The 15,374-nt window shown below is 49.0% G+C and overlaps 1 protein-coding gene and 1 pseudogene across 2 annotated transcripts; both read right to left on the bottom strand.

Annotated features, from left to right (window-relative positions):
• Positions 1–3,674: 3,674 nt before the first annotated feature.
• On the bottom strand, positions 3,675–5,802 carry LOC125519959 (uncharacterized; annotated as a pseudogene).
• Positions 5,803–9,559: 3,757 nt separating this feature from the next.
• LOC125522709 (uncharacterized) lies at positions 9,560–14,787 on the bottom strand. Of its 2 annotated transcripts, none has more exons than XM_087536119.1 (4): positions 14,598–14,787; positions 13,537–13,781; positions 13,219–13,438; positions 9,560–11,028 (listed from the first exon to the last, which is right to left on the bottom strand). In XM_087536119.1, exons 2-4 carry the CDS (start codon positions 13,560–13,562, stop codon positions 9,673–9,675), a joined length of 1,602 nt encoding a protein of 533 aa, XP_087392245.1. In that variant the 5' UTR covers positions 13,563–13,781; positions 14,598–14,787; the 3' UTR covers positions 9,560–9,672. The 2 variants fall into 2 exon arrangements, with proteins under 2 accessions (XP_087392245.1, XP_087392246.1); XM_087536120.1 differs by having other exon boundaries at positions 9,560–11,025.
• Positions 14,788–15,374: the final 587 nt, after the last annotated feature.

The raw sequence follows: 15,374 nt of genomic DNA, 5'->3' as shown, positions 1-15,374 counted from the left end.
GGGGTTCTTGCCTGTATTGCAAGGTACGAGATTGAGCACGGCTCAATGCCCGACCACAGCAGAAGATAGAGAAAAGATGAGCATCGTCCCCTATGCCTCGGCCATAGGGTCTATCATGTATGCTATGCTATGTACCAGACCTGATGTAAACCTTGCCGTAAGTTTGGTAGGAAGGTACCAAAGTAATCCCGGCATGGAACACTGGACAGCGGTCAAGAATATCCTGAAGTACCTGAAAAGGACTAAGGACATGTTTCTCGTGTATGGAGGTGACGAAGAGCTCGTCGTAAAGGGTTATGTCGATGCTAGCTTCGACACAGATCTGGATGACTCTAAGTCACAAACCGGATACGTGTATATTTTGAATGGTGGGGCAGTAAGCTGGTGCAGTTGCAAGCAAAGCGTTGTGGCGGGATCTACATGTGAAGCGGAGTACATGGCAGCCTCGGAGGCAGCACAAGAAGCAGTCTGGGTGAAGGAGTTCATTACCGACCTAGGAGTCATACCCAATGCGTCGGGCCTGATGACTCTCTTCTGTGACAACACTGGAGCTATTGCCCTTGCCAAGGAGCCCAGGTTTCACAGGAAGACCAGGCATATCAAGCGTCGCTTCAACTCCATTCGTGAAAGTGTTCAAAATGGAGACATAGAGATTTGTAAAGTACATACGGACCTGAATATGGCAGATCCCTTGACTAAACCTCTCTCCCTAGAGCAAAACATGATCAACACCAGAACTGCATGGGTGTTCGATTCATCACAATGTCATTAGACTATTGACTCTAGTGCAAGTGGGAGACTGTTGGAAATATGCATGCCCTAGAGGCAATAATAAAATGGTTATTATTATATTTCTTTTTCATGATAATTGTCTATTGTTCATGCTATAATTGTGTTGTCCGGAAATCGTAATACATGTGTGAATACATAGACCACAACACGTCCCTAGTGAGCCTCTAGTTGACTAGCTCGTTGATCAAAAGATAGTCATGGTTTCCTGACTATGGACATTGGATGTCATTGATAACGGGATCACATCATTAGGAGAATGATGTGATGGACAAGACCTAATCCTAAGCTTAGCTCAAAGATCGTGTAGTTCGTTTGCTGTAGCTTTTCCGAATGTCAAGTATCATTTCCTTTGACCATGAGATTGTGCAACTCCCGGATACTGTAGGAGTGCCTTGGGTGTGCCAAACGTCACAACGTAACTGGGTAACTATAAAGGTACATTACAGGTATCTCCGAAAGTGTCTGTTGGATTGGCACGAATCGAGACTGGGATTTGTCACTCCGTATGACGGAGAGGTATCTCTGGGCTCACTCGGTAATGCATCATCATAATGAGCTCAATGTGACCAAGTGGTTGATCATGGGATCATGCATTACAGTACGAGTAAAGTGACTTGCCGCTAACGAGATTGAACTAGGTATTGGGATACCGACGATCGAGTCTCGGGCAAGTAACGTACCGATTGACAAAGGGAATTGTATACGGATTGATTGAATCCTTGACATCGTGATTCATCCGATGAGATCATCGTGGAGCATGTGGGAGCCAACATGGGTATCCAGATCCCGTTGTTGGTTATTGACCGGAGAGGCGTCTCGGTCATGTCTGCATGTCTCCCGAACCCGTGGGGTCTACACACTTAAGGTTCGGTGACGCTAGGGTTGTAGAGATATTAGCATACGGTAACCCGAAAGTTGTTCGGAGTCCCGGATGAGATCCCGGACGTCACGAGGGGTTCCGGAATGGTCCGAAGGTGAAGATTTATATATAGGAAGTCAAGTTTCGGCCATCGGAAAAGTTTCGGGGGTAATCGGTATTGTACCGGGACCACCGGAAGGGTCCCGGGGGTCCACCGGGTGGGGCCACCTATCCCGGAGGGCCCCATGGGCTGAAGTGGGAGGGGAACCAGCCCCTAGTGGGCTGGTGCGCCCCCCTTGGGCCTCCCCCTGCGCCTAGGGTTTGAAACCCTAGGGGTGGGGGGCACCACCCTTGCCTTGGGGAGCAAGGCACCCCCTTGGCCGCCCCCCCCCCCCCCTAGGAGATTGGATCTCCTAGGGCCGGCGCCCCCCTAGGGACCCTATATATAGTAGGGGGGAGGGAGGGCAGCCGCACCTAAGCCCCTGGCCTCTCCCTCTCCCTCCCGTGACACTCCTCCGTCTCCCTGCGCTTGGCGAAGCCCTGCCGAGATCACCGTTGCTTCCACCACCACGCCGTCGTGCTGCTGGATCTTCTTCAACCTCTCCTTCCCCCTTGCTGGATCAAGTTGGAGGAGACGTCTTCCCAACCGTACGTGTGTTGAACGCGGATGTGCCGTCCATTCGGCACTTGGTCATCGGTGATTTGGATCACTTCGAGTACGACTCCATCAACCCCGTTCTTTTGAACGCTTCCGCGCGCGATCTACAAGGGTATGTAGATGCACTCCTCTCTCCCTCGTTGCTAGATGACTCCATAGATTGATCTTGGTGATGCGTAGAAAATTTTAAAAATTCTGCTACGTTTCCCAACACCTCCATGCCATCTGATCTGCCTGAATAGCGCGGGTCCGAGCGGCTCGCTTCTGTAGTCCATCATGGTGGACTGCGGATGCGTGCCAGGGCCACCACCATTGGGCGACGTCGGGTGCGCCCGTGAGCTACCTTGCGCGCGACGGGCCATCCGGACTCACCTGATGGCGTCCTCGCCCTTCGCCGGGCTGGGTAGGGCACGATAGGCGCGCTAGCCGAGTGCCTGCGTGGCGTGTGCAACACCGGTTCACGCACGCGTGGAGCCGGCTGTCAGTGCCGTCGCCTCGTGAGGTTTTGTCTTGGGCTGCTTTCTCGGCCTCGCCCGGGCACGGGAGGGCGGTGGCTCGTGCCAGCCGGGTTTGATGCCAAATAAATTAATTTGGTGTGGTATATATGTATAGAAGTTGTGTTAACAAAAGACAGCATGACCAAGCAGAGATGGCCGGGCAACAAGTGTTGTGACAAAGATGAAACAATACACCACTTGTTCCGGTCAGGTCCTCTTGCTAATTTGGCGCACTACTCATGTTGCGTTTAACTCACCGCCACCTTCGAGCATCACGAATATGTTCAACAGTAATTAGTTAGCTGGGCTGAACCGAAAGCTTAGGGCCCAAATCCGGGTGGATGTGTGCGCTATATGTGCATCCAATTTATTTATTTTTTGAAGGGAACACGATGCATTCCATTAAGTATACAAGGGCTGGACAAGTCGCCAACAACAGCGTCATTTACAAGGTCTGGATGCTGGCCGAGCCAAATCTCGCATTTGCCAGCTCCTAGTTTAGCATCATACGCAGCTAAACAATGTGCAACTAAATTACAAGTCCGAGGACAAGACACAACAGTTACATCATTGAAATCCACTCTCAGTTGAAACTTAATATCTTTGAAGATAGCTCCTAATGCAGAAAGATTATAGTCTTCATTGCTCACCGCTGTCTTCAGTTGCACATAGTCAGTTTTCACAATCACTCAGTGGCAACCCATCTGGATGGCTGTGTTAACGGCATGCAACATATCCACTTGAGATGATATGCAGGATTTGATGGTGGTTGGTCTAGCAACAGGATTAGTGAAGCATGCGTGCCTCATGTAATCTTTATTGTGTTGGTTGTCTCAGCCTTGCTTAATTTTGCAGCTTGCAAGACTTTGTGAACTTGTGTTAAGAGTAATTATACATCAATCAATGTTGTTGAACCTGCTTTTCCAAAGCAAAACAATAAAATCTTCCTATTTGCAAGTTTGTGTTGGTACTCAAGTTTCGTAATGTAACTTGAGACAACATATTTTATTACATACGATTACTGAAATGATCCACCAAAGACACTAGACCGAAGCCAATGCCGTTCCTCGGTCACAATTGAAGCCGGGAGAACCTTCCTGACGACGCCATCTTCTAAATCATGCATGAATATATTCGTAACCGACTTCTCTTTGGAAGACAATGACTTCATATGGGCTACCTTCCTCTTCCTCGAGCTGCCGGCATCGATCGGCGTCGAGCCACCCCACTGGCTTGGATAGAAGGTGTAGACTTTCCTCTTGCCTTCCTCCCTCGCAAGGATGGAGCGGCCTCTGTAAAGAAACCAGCTGCAACCATCAAGCTCTGCGTCATCTAGAGGCGACCACTCCAGTGCTTCAGCATCCAGCTTGAAGAACTTGAAATCACAGAACCGTCCACGAAAGCGACGGCACGAGATGAGCACAACATTTTCACCGGATGCCACAAGGAAGTGAGCATCCCTTTCGTTCCACCCCTTTGAAAGAGCGGTCCTCCTCCAGCTCATCTCCGTGACGTCGAAGATCAGGATCTTCCCATGGTAGTCGACGCAGACGGCCTGCTTCCCGAGCAAGACGGCATCGATAATGAGGGTGCACTTGATGCGCCTGTGTGGATCCAGCGGTAGGTGCATGCAATCTTCCATGTTCTTGTAGACGCTCCAGTAAATGTCTCCAGGGCAGGCAACATGGACGGTTGGAACCCCGGAGATGGTCTCAATGCACGCGACGACCAGAGGCACCTCACTGGAGCCGACGTAGAAAACAAAGAGACCGTCAATGACAGAAGGGCACGCCGGCAGCTCCAGCCGCCTGCCGGTGCTGGCATGCACAAGGAAGATGGTCTGCTCTTTCTGCTCCTGGAAACCAAGTTGCTTGTGCTGGAGCATGAGCAGCCACCCGCCATTCTCGAACACGCAGGTGGCATCTGCGAACGCCGCGCTGATTATGCCACGGATCTTCTTGGTGGAGGGGTCAAACAGGAGCTGCTTCTTCTTGTTGCTTTCAAAAAATAAACAGAGCCAAGGGTAGCTTCGCTTGCTGAGAATAAGCCGGCAGGGCATCCTGCTCCATGATGAAACCCAATTTCTTACCAGATCTCTGTGGGTGAGGAACAATTGATTAGTGCAATGGAAATTCTAGCTCACAGTACAAATGACACGACAACAAGCCGTGGGGCGAAAGCTCAGTGTATTTTTTTACCCCATCCCTTTTTCGTCTTGCCATTGCAAGAAAGATGCAGACAACCAACAAGACACACACCCACCCACATATTCAAGAACTTTCAATGAGACTATGCTTCCTTCAAAAGGAGGGCACTTGTGCAAAAGCAGAACGCATCATCAGTTCATTCATTCAGTGAACCACATAGTTTTTCCCCCATCAGGTTTTTTGGGCCGGTAATCTATCTACATAGTATCAGTCCTGTCAAACGTACCATACAAGGAAGCGATCACGTTTCTACAAGGAAAATAACAAGTTTTGGCTTCCTGAACACATAGCATGGCTACATGTAAGCCCCAGGAGCCACATGTTTGCAAGCATCTAGCGCATGGACAAATACGGACTAGGCAATTGGCAAAAAAAAGGACTAGGCAAAGACTGGCCATAAATAGAAGGATAGCCCCTGCAAGAACAAAAACTGTAAATAGGACAGCCGCCCGCCCAAGAAAAGCATGGTAGTAAGCAGAGCACTGCAGGTACGTCAAGGAAGCATGATATAGAAGAGACGTGCTATATATGAAGTTTGAAATATTAAATGAAATAAGTTAGCAAATCAGTTTTCATTGTACTTTAGCAATGGTCTTTAAATATAAAATTTAGCATATATTCAAGAAGCAAAACTTCAAATAAACGAGCAATCTGCTTGCCAGTTGATTAAAATATAATTTCATATAAAACAACATGGTCACAAAAAGAACCTACGACAAAAATTGAGCCTGACAAAATGTTTGTTATCAATTTTTGGCCTCCGATGATCAGGCTACATATATAGACAACTACTCCCTCTGTAAACTAATATAAGAGCGTTTAGATCACTAAAGTAGTGATCTAAACGCTCTTATATTAGTTTACGGAGGGAGTAGAATAAGACCATGGGGCATGATTATACAATCAGGAAAACACAATTAAAACACTCATAGTGAAGAGGCGGGCAAAAGAGAAAACAAAAATTTTATGTATGAGATATCAATGCAGCTGGAAAACATGTTGCCGCCATGGAAAATAGAGACTGGTCAAGAGGAGAAATATCAAGAATCAGCATGGAATTATATGGTTTTGCATTAAACACATAATTTTCACCTAATTTCGATGGTGTTCCCTTGAGATGAAAATTTTGGCTACTAACTTTTCCAATAGTTAAAATACCATATCAATGCTAATATGAAGGCAAAATTGAAAACATCATTTTACCAGTACAGGCAAATACTTGCAAACAGTGGCGGAGCTACATCCGATTGCTGGGCGGGTCAGGCTCACAAATTACACATAACACTTGGTCTTTAGGCCCAGTTTTTCTATGTTCCTTGCCTATTTTCTGCTGGGCTTTCGCCCCAGCGTAGCTCCGCCTTTGCTTGCAAAGCAAATAATACAAATTAGAAATATAAGACACAGGTGAAGTACACGGATACAGATAGTGGTTAAGAAAAAGGTCTGAAGCATCCATTCATGCCAGTTACATAATAGGTCGATTTAGTTTTGAAACATCATCAACAATGATATGTTCGTCCAGTTCGAAGTACTCCCTTTGTTCCTAAATATAAGACGTTTTGGCAGTTCAAATTGAATTAAGCAGGAAAGTTATCTCCGAGCGCTGGAAATTAGCGGATGCTACAGACTGAATCGGGCAGAACAGACCCTCAACCAATCCGCTAGAGCACTCTACTCTAACCTAGTTTTCTAAGAGCCCCGGATAAAACCTGTAGCTAATTTACACAATGAACAAAGGCAGGGTGAGATGGGAAGAACCTCGCGGTGGCGCGATTCGATAGGGACGGCGAATCGGAGAATCTCCCCTGACCAACGCGCAGACTGCCCCTGTGACTAGGGGTTTGGACGTGTGGGGAACTCGGCGCCGGAGCCGGCGCGGCAAGCGGGCTGGACCTCTAGAGGGAGGGGGCGATTCGGTGGCCTTTCGCGGTGGGCAGGGTGAACGAAAACTCGTCAGTTTCGGGATGCCAAATTTGCAAGGATTTTGTTTGTCTCAAACTCCTTATATCACCCCACGGCCCCGCTAAACAAGAAAGAAAATTCATGTATGTCACGGAGCCGGAGTCTCGTAAAGGCTTTGGTTCAAATGGTTATTTTGATGGCCCGCGGGCGACTCAGGGAACCAACTCTACCGCCGCCACTCCCCAGCCCCTCTTCCCTCGCCGCCGCCGGTCGCGTCGCCGGCCAAAGGCCGCGCGGCGTAGGCGGCGGCGGGGCGTCTTCTTCCCGCGCGTCGGAGGCTTGCGTCGTGGGGCGCGGCCTTCTGCGTCGTCGGCGGCAGTCGTCGCCCGTCCTCGAGCTCTGCTTTCTCCCCCGGCGTGCTGGCGTCCCGGTGGTCCTGCCGCCCCATCCCCCTCCTGGCGGCGGCTCTTGGGGTTCCAGGGGTGGGAACCTTGCTGGCAGCGGATCTGGGTGCCCCTGTCCAGATCCGGGTGGTGGCGGCGGCAGTCGTGTGGGTGGTGGCGGTGACCTGGCTAAGGTGGTGGCGGGGCGGCCGACGGTCTAGTTGCTCCTTGCGGGGTGGCGGGGCGCCGGGCGTCCATGGCCGAGGGGTGGGCTGCGTCTTCGGCGGCGTGTCGCAGCTGCTGCAAAGTGGCTCGGGGCTGCTCCTCGGAGTCTCGGCGTGGATGTGGGCTGCCGCGGCGTGGTGGTAGCTTATGGGGTCCATTGCTCGTCTCGCGCCCGGCAGCAGGACCGACCTCGTCTCGCGCCCGGCAGCAGGATCGGGCTTGTCTTGCACCCGGTGCAGCAGGACGGGTGATGGAGGCCTTTTTTGGGCCGGCCCTTTGGGTCTCGGCGCCGAGGGCCGTCCAGGGGTGTGTAAAGGAGCGATCTTTCCACTCGTCTCTTTAGTTGGGATAGCGACGGGTCTCGGGTGCGGTGGTGTCAAGGTCTTGAATGCCGGGGTGACGACCCTGGTGGTGGTAGCGTGGTGCTCATGGGCAGAGCCCGTGGCTTGGTGCTGCCCTGTGACCATGGTCACGTGGGCGGCATGGTAGCAGGGGTGTGGCGTTCGGTGGCGGTGAGTGTTTGCTGGGGTGAAAACCTGCTCTATCCTCGGACGGACCGGCGGCGGCGTAGCGCGCTACTTCTTGAAGGCGTCGTCGCGGCTCTCAGCGGTCATCGTGTCGCTCCAGGGGAAACTCTGACCCCCCGGGTCAGGCGGTGGCGGCGCGCTAGCGTCGTAACTTTCTTGGAGGCGCCGCCTTGGAGCTCACGGTTCGTCATATGCGGCTTCATCTCTTCGCGATGGCATGTTCACGGTGGAGGTCCCCGATTGCTCTTGTAATGTTAGAGGTGGTGTTGCTGCGCTCAGCTCCTATGTATCCCGCCTTGGGTGTGTGCATGTGTTGTCGTGGAGTGTGTTTGTACTTGGGCTGTGGTTGATCTGTGCTTTATATATAAAGCGGGGCGAAAGACTTTTTCGGTAAATGATTATTTTATATATGAAAATGTATATACCAAGTAGGAGTAATTTTTAAGAATTTGTTTAACATCACTACAGACACAAGCGCTCATATATACGCGCATACGCTCATTCTATTAACGCACACACGCACACCCTATCCTCACTAGAGCAACTCTAGCAGACCCCGCATAATTTCGAGAAGTATACGGGCTCGGCCCAATTTTCTGGGCAGAACAGAGCCCGTATACTCGTCCGGCCCATAAATATTTTTACTGCGGCCCGCAAACGTTACCCCTGAAGCAGTATAACTATGGTTTTGCGGGGCAGATGCGGGTCGAAATCCTACCCCCCCCCCCCCCCGCGCGCAGCCGCGTTTTCCCTCGATTCCCACCGCGCCGCTCGATTTCTCACCGCCGGCAAGCCTGCGAAAGCCATGGACAGCTCTGGGGATGAGGCGGAGCGCCGCGCCGCGCCAGATCTGACGTCGCGCGCAAGTGGGGGGCGCGTCGGTGGCTCAACCACGGTAGCCGGCCGCCACTAGCGTTCGACCGCCGCGAGCTGGAACGAGTTTGATCGCGAGCTCGCCCGCCGCCGCCACGCCTCCTCCGGCTCCTGGTTCGCGGGCGCATCGAGCTCGCGGCTCATTCCGGTGAAGAGGGAGCCGGAGGAGGAGCTCTCGCCTCGTGCCGTAGAGCCCGATGTGCCGCCGCGCCGAGGCGTCATCAAGCCCGAGGCAGGAGGAGCTCCTCGAGCACGTCGTGCTCGAGCGGTCGGCGAGGGAGCAGGAGGAGGTGGAAGAGTGCATCCGGCGCGAGCTCGAGTACGAGCGGCTCTTGGTGGCTGAGGGCAAGGTGAAGGTGGTAAGCGGTCATGATGAGGGAGAGGAGGAACTGAGAGGAGGTGGGCATCGTCGGGAGAGGACCAAAGAGATGGCTGAAATTTGGCGGAGGTTTTGCAACAGGAGATGACGAGCATGGGCGGCCCGGGAATAGGGAGGAGGAAGACGGCCACCTAATCCACGGGCTAATCAAAGCCACTCATGCGCGGGATCTAATGATAGGCAACCGAACCCGCGGCGCCTATCAGGCTATCACTGCACTACAATTTATGGACGATTTAAGCTAAGTCAAGTAGTAATAAACTAAGTAAAAGCTGCTTCATTATTCATTTTTTTGAATTGTTTATCACATGTGTCAGGGCCACAATTTTTTTAAATAAAAAGTAAAACCCGCTTCATACATGCCGCCTAGCTAATGTGGCACCATCTGAAGTAGTTTGCTTCGCACCTGCTCGTCCCTCATGGCTATTTCCCTGACTTGATCGACCGTGAACGGCGGCGGCAGCGTGCATGGCTCGTCCACGGCCACGTACTTCTCCCTGGACTCCATCATGTACTCCCGCTCGCGGCCGCGCCTGGGGCAGGCCATGGACTCGAGGCTGACCTCCACGGCCTTCTCCGGCACGGCGGGCTTGTACCGGAGCAGGGCGCTGTACCGCGTCAACACGCTCAGCATGTACTCATACACGTAGTCCATGCCCATCTCCTCCCTCGCGAACCCGCTGCCTTCCTCGCCCATGCGCCGCGCCGGCGCCGGGTGGGCGTTGCCCCAGTCGACGGCGAACTTGACGGCGCGGCACTTGTTGGCCGGGTCGATGGGCCAGTAGTGCTTGCCGGCGACGAGCCCCCGCGAGAAGAAGTCCCTGATGGGCGTGTCGATGGCCAGCATCGGCGAGTCGCACGCGAGGATGTACTTCTCGCTGACCGACCACGTGTGCCCCTGCACGTACATCTTGTACCTGTACCGGCACTGCTTGGTCAGGTCCGAGTCCCGGAACCCGTTCCGGCCGGCGGCGTCCCAGTCCTGCTTGAACAGCCGCGCGTTCCACTCCTTGCCGGCGGCGGAGTCGTTGCTGCACCGGAACAGGTCCTGGCGCACCTCCGACACGTCGGGGTTGCCCTTCCAGAACGCGTAGGGCTCCCTGTCCGGCCACGGAAGGCGCGCGTTCTCCCGGACGAGCTCCTCCATGAGCGGCGCCCACGGGCGGACGTTCACCTCCGCCCAGCCCCAGAAGGACCAGTCGGGGAAGAGGATGGCCAGCTCCCGCGACTCCTCCTTGCAGTACCGGAAGAGCGGCGGCGCGGCGGACCGCGACGGGTAGTCGGCGGCGAGCACCCTGGGCGAGTCGAGGGTGCTGAACATGATGTCGACGTCCGGGACGCGGCCCGGGTAGCGGGCGAGCAGCTGCAGGATGCCCCACTGCGTGAAGACGTCCCGGGTCTGGAACGAGTCGCGGTACTTCTCCACGTACGCGCGCCCGGCCACCACCAGCAGCCGGAAGTCGGCGTGGGGCTGCGCGCGCTCCACCGCGTCCCGCGTGATCCCCGTCGCGCGCCACGGCTCCATGTCCGCGTGGATGTGGCGGAAGTAGTCCGGGCACCAAGGCGGCCGCACGCCTGGATAGTACCGCCGTTTGTTGGATGACGAGGACGATGTGTCGGTGTCGTTGCTGCAGCTCAATGGTATGGGTACCAGGGGCGCCGTGGACGAGTGGCCGCGTCTATGCTGACTGAACCCGGTGCCCGCCGGCAAGAACGTGTAGTACTGCTGGATTGTGATCATGAATGCGTGGATGTACACAAAAGCTAATCAGTACTGATATTTTAATTTGACACAATCATCAAAATATATCTCTTACGCTTATACTACTATTTACAGGAAGACCTTTTTGTTCGAAATATGATCTAGTGTTATACTCATGTGTAAGTTTCGCGAAGAAATGACTTCCATGGTCTTATGTGACAAGAAAAAATAAAACCGGTTTCTATATAAAAGTTACTATTCAGATTTTTTGAAGTTGCAATATTTTTTTTGCGCAATGAAGAATATCTAGGTCATTTCTTCACGAAACTTCATACGTGAGTAGAACACTAGACCATATTCACCACAAACAAGTTATAGAGTAATTTGATTTTTTTTAAATAAAAATCTATATAAGGTGCGCCTGGAACTATGTAAGGGGCTAGTGATGTAAGATAATGTCCAATCAAGTTACTTCTTGTATACCAATAAATCTTATTTTAAAATAAAACGCCGATCATATTTTATTTTATATTATTTTTAATCTTGGTATTATTAAATTCAAGAGGATTTATTTGCGTCCCACGAATCAAATTTGAATATGTTTGATTTGACCATTTCCTTTAGCTAGCTGGACATCTATAAGCACTGGGAGCATTTCCTCGCACTTGTCGTTGATGGATCGCTATCCCAAAGTCAAGATTAATGTAGGATTGTTATATATATATATATATATATATATATATATATATATATATATATATATATATGTATATATATAGTAAAGATAGCCATAAATAAATTGAGAAACACGATTCTTTTAGTACTTGTTTTTTTGGATGGGTTGCATATTCTTAAAACCATAGGCGCACTATTATATGCGCAACACTAAATCTAGTAGTAGAAAGAAAAGTGTAATTAGAGCTTTTTTTTCTTTGCGAGGATGTAATTAGAGTTGTTGCACAGTCGAAAAGATTGCATTTGCACAACAATTGTAAGTGGAACTCCAAGTTAGATGTAGTTGCACAAAAATTGTAAGTGCAACTCCAAGTTAGACTTGTGCACCTCAAGCCTATTAGCCGTTTTTTAACTGTGTTCCCTTTCATCCCTCGACAACGAGGACTTTCACATTTCAAATATTAAAGTCGCACAAATATTATATGTTTAGTTCTAATATTAGAAATATGCAATTTGACCACCTGGGACATGTGGTTAGCAAATTCAAAATTCACATAGAAATATGCAATTTGAGTATGTGTAATTGTCATGTTTTACCTTTAATATTGCACATATCGTAGTCGCCTAGCCCAAAGTCAATTACTCAATCCCTATTATAGGGATATATTTCTTGTCCATCAACCTAGTGTGAATTTCTTAGTTTTGGCGAGAAACTGTCTTCTTTGACAAGATACACCAATCAAATTACGAGATAACTAAGTCATGATTTTCTTCACTGCTTGCTTTTTATTACTCTTGTCTTTCTAGCACCCACAAACGCCTCACTGCACCCTCCTCTGGTCCATTGCCCCTTCGTCTCGCCGCCGTCACCCTGGCATATATCTGTCTTTCACCGTTGTCTTACTTTGAGATCTCACTCTTTCACCTCTGGCCGTTCTTTCATTCACCTTTTCCTCCTCCTTCCTCATTCCTTGACTGTGATTAACTCTACTGTTTTGTGAATGTGTAGTAGTACGGTAAACATGGATAGAAGATCTTGGTCATGAGAATGATATTGTACGTGTCTCAAGTTTGTGAAAAAGACCGTTTACTGTGATTAACTCTAGTGGCACGTATGTGACTTGATTATGCATTTAGCGGAGTCATACTAACTAGAGATCTACGCAAGGATGATTTGAATACTACAGTTAGGCCAGGGATAATATCTAGCTAGCTACTAGCACACGTACTTTAGGGATAACTACTGGTATGGGAGTATATTTGTTTGCAATGTACTACTATAATTTTTCAAAGATTGATAATTATTTTGCAATTTGTACTTACATATAATTTGTTGTTATCATTCGCAATAATCACTAGTGGATGACTTATATTAATTGAGTTCATGCATGATTAGAAGTACTTAGAACAGGTCATCGCTCGTTGTGCACTTGTGCATGCATTCGCAAGCAGGAAACAACACGAATTGACTTCCAAATTTTAGTTTTTAGGGGAAACGTGAACTAACTGAACTTCTTGGATAGGCGTAGGTATACTTACAGCTGCGTCGAGGTGGATCCATTTGATGCCGACTAGCAAAGCAAGAAGCACAAAGATGGACATGACCACTCCAACGCCGCCCTTCGCCGTCGTGGTCCAGCACGGCTTGGTGTGCTCCGCCGCCAGATCCTCGTCGACGATCTCGTCCCTAGCTGGAGGAGGCAGCGGCACCATCGCCGCCCTCTCCTCGTCGGCCGCTGGAGAGCAACCCTTCATCCAACTATATTTTTTGTCGGATGGTAAGAGGAAGGTTAATAAAGCTGTTAAGAATGATCACTACTCTCTGCCCACGTATATAGTGGCTGGTTGCTCTAGTACCTAGTTATACATGGCACCAATGACATTTTGACCCAAAGCACATGGACTTCACGGGCTTATCTGGATCGTTGGCCTGGAGATTCGTGCTAGCTTCAGTTTTACTTTTACAACCTGTACATTGTATCTTTCTCCTCTATCTCACATTAGTCGCCTCTGTTTGCCTCCCCCACACCGCACATGGGAAGGTGTCTCCAATGCACGAGCACTTGTGGCGTGCCTGGTGTATCCGATCTTGGTGCACCCGCCTGAAAGTCGAAAAAGAATCTAAATGTAAGTCAAAACGTAGCCACAATATATATCTACCATGTTGCACAAATTTAATCCAAACTTTGAAACATATCTTGAGAACAAAAAAGAATAATCTCTCAATGAATAGTAGCTAATCTAATTTGTTCTGCCAATTTGGCCCGGCCCCGCTTATGACACTTGGTTATAGTGTTGCACCTGAGTCTTGAGTAAACAGAAAAACATAGTTATTGAAATTCAAGAACAATTCACCCAATACAAAAAATGTACATAACATACCAAACTAGTCCCTCCGTCCCATAATATAAGAATGTTTTTGACACTACACTAGTGTCAAAAATGTTCTTATATTATGGGACGGAGGGAGTATTTTCCATGTTCATGCTCATTGAGATTTGAGAATAACAAATCTATCTATACCTTCAACACAATGCAGAAATCCCAAGATCAAATAGGATGCTACAAATCTCATGTTCATAAGTTTACTTCATGGTAAAGTAGGCCCCTTTCTTGACCATGTTACACAAGACTACACACATAATGCAACTTCCTTGCACTAGCTAATTTTCAATTAGTGTGATGTTTCTCCAATAGCCAAATAAGAAACTTCTATCTCAAGCAAACCAACGGGAAGAACTAAAATTTGGAGACAAAACGAGATAAAAGAAACACAACTTTTGTGGGGAATCAAAAGTGCTAATATCCAGGCTCTACTACCAGTTGTGAGAAAGAAAAAACTATCATGTGGAAACTTTTATCCAAAATCATTTAGACATCGAGTGGATTCAATCATTTGACCCCTTTGGCTTACATACCTTGGTGCCTCTATTATCCATGTGGAATCTGGAAATCACCGGCGTAGAATTGTCGTAGTAAAGTATTCTCTTTTCTCTTCCTTCTTCTATAGTGTTTCTCTTATGATTAGAGAACAATACTACCATCTGCACCATGCATACGCTAACTCTCATGTATAGATGTGCTCATGCTCCCTTCATGCAGCGTTCCCCCTCCTTATATATGCTAATGCATTGGCTCTAATTATAGTGTCACATGGCATATGTGGTAAGCTATCTTAAATAGAATCCAAATGTCCAATGATGTTCACATGCATGCCTATTTATAGTGCACGATGTCTTCCAAAGGACACATTGTTCCAATGGTTGCAACTTCTCCAATCAAACAAGGCCCTTGATGGACTGTTGCAACACATGCAACACAAAAGTCCATGCAGGTTTCCATCCACCAAATGAAGCCAAAAACTACTGGCTATAAGCGCTCTTTAATTAGATGCATGCAAAGCAACTACTACCCCGAATAATTTTCACGTGGGACATTACAGACTAGTCATAGTGAGGAGTAACTTGGCACTAGTCTATTTACTACCTTCGGTGCTCCTTCGATACAAAGGAATTTCATAGGATTGTTGGAGGATTTGGATCCTTAGGATTTTTTTCTATGATAGTCATTTTATTTGTAGGAAAATAACACAAATATTCAATCAATGAGGTAGCATGTGGTGATTAGCCCACTAATTACCATTGTTAATCCTACTCATCAGGTTAGCATAGTGTTACGTACATATATATGCAACA

This window comes from Triticum urartu, chromosome 7A (assembly GCF_056163025.1).
Source record: "Triticum urartu cultivar PI428250 chromosome 7A, HENAU_Tu73, whole genome shotgun sequence".
NCBI lineage: Eukaryota > Viridiplantae > Streptophyta > Magnoliopsida > Poales > Poaceae > Triticum > Triticum urartu.
This window is presented reverse-complemented; position numbering and strand designations above follow the sequence as displayed.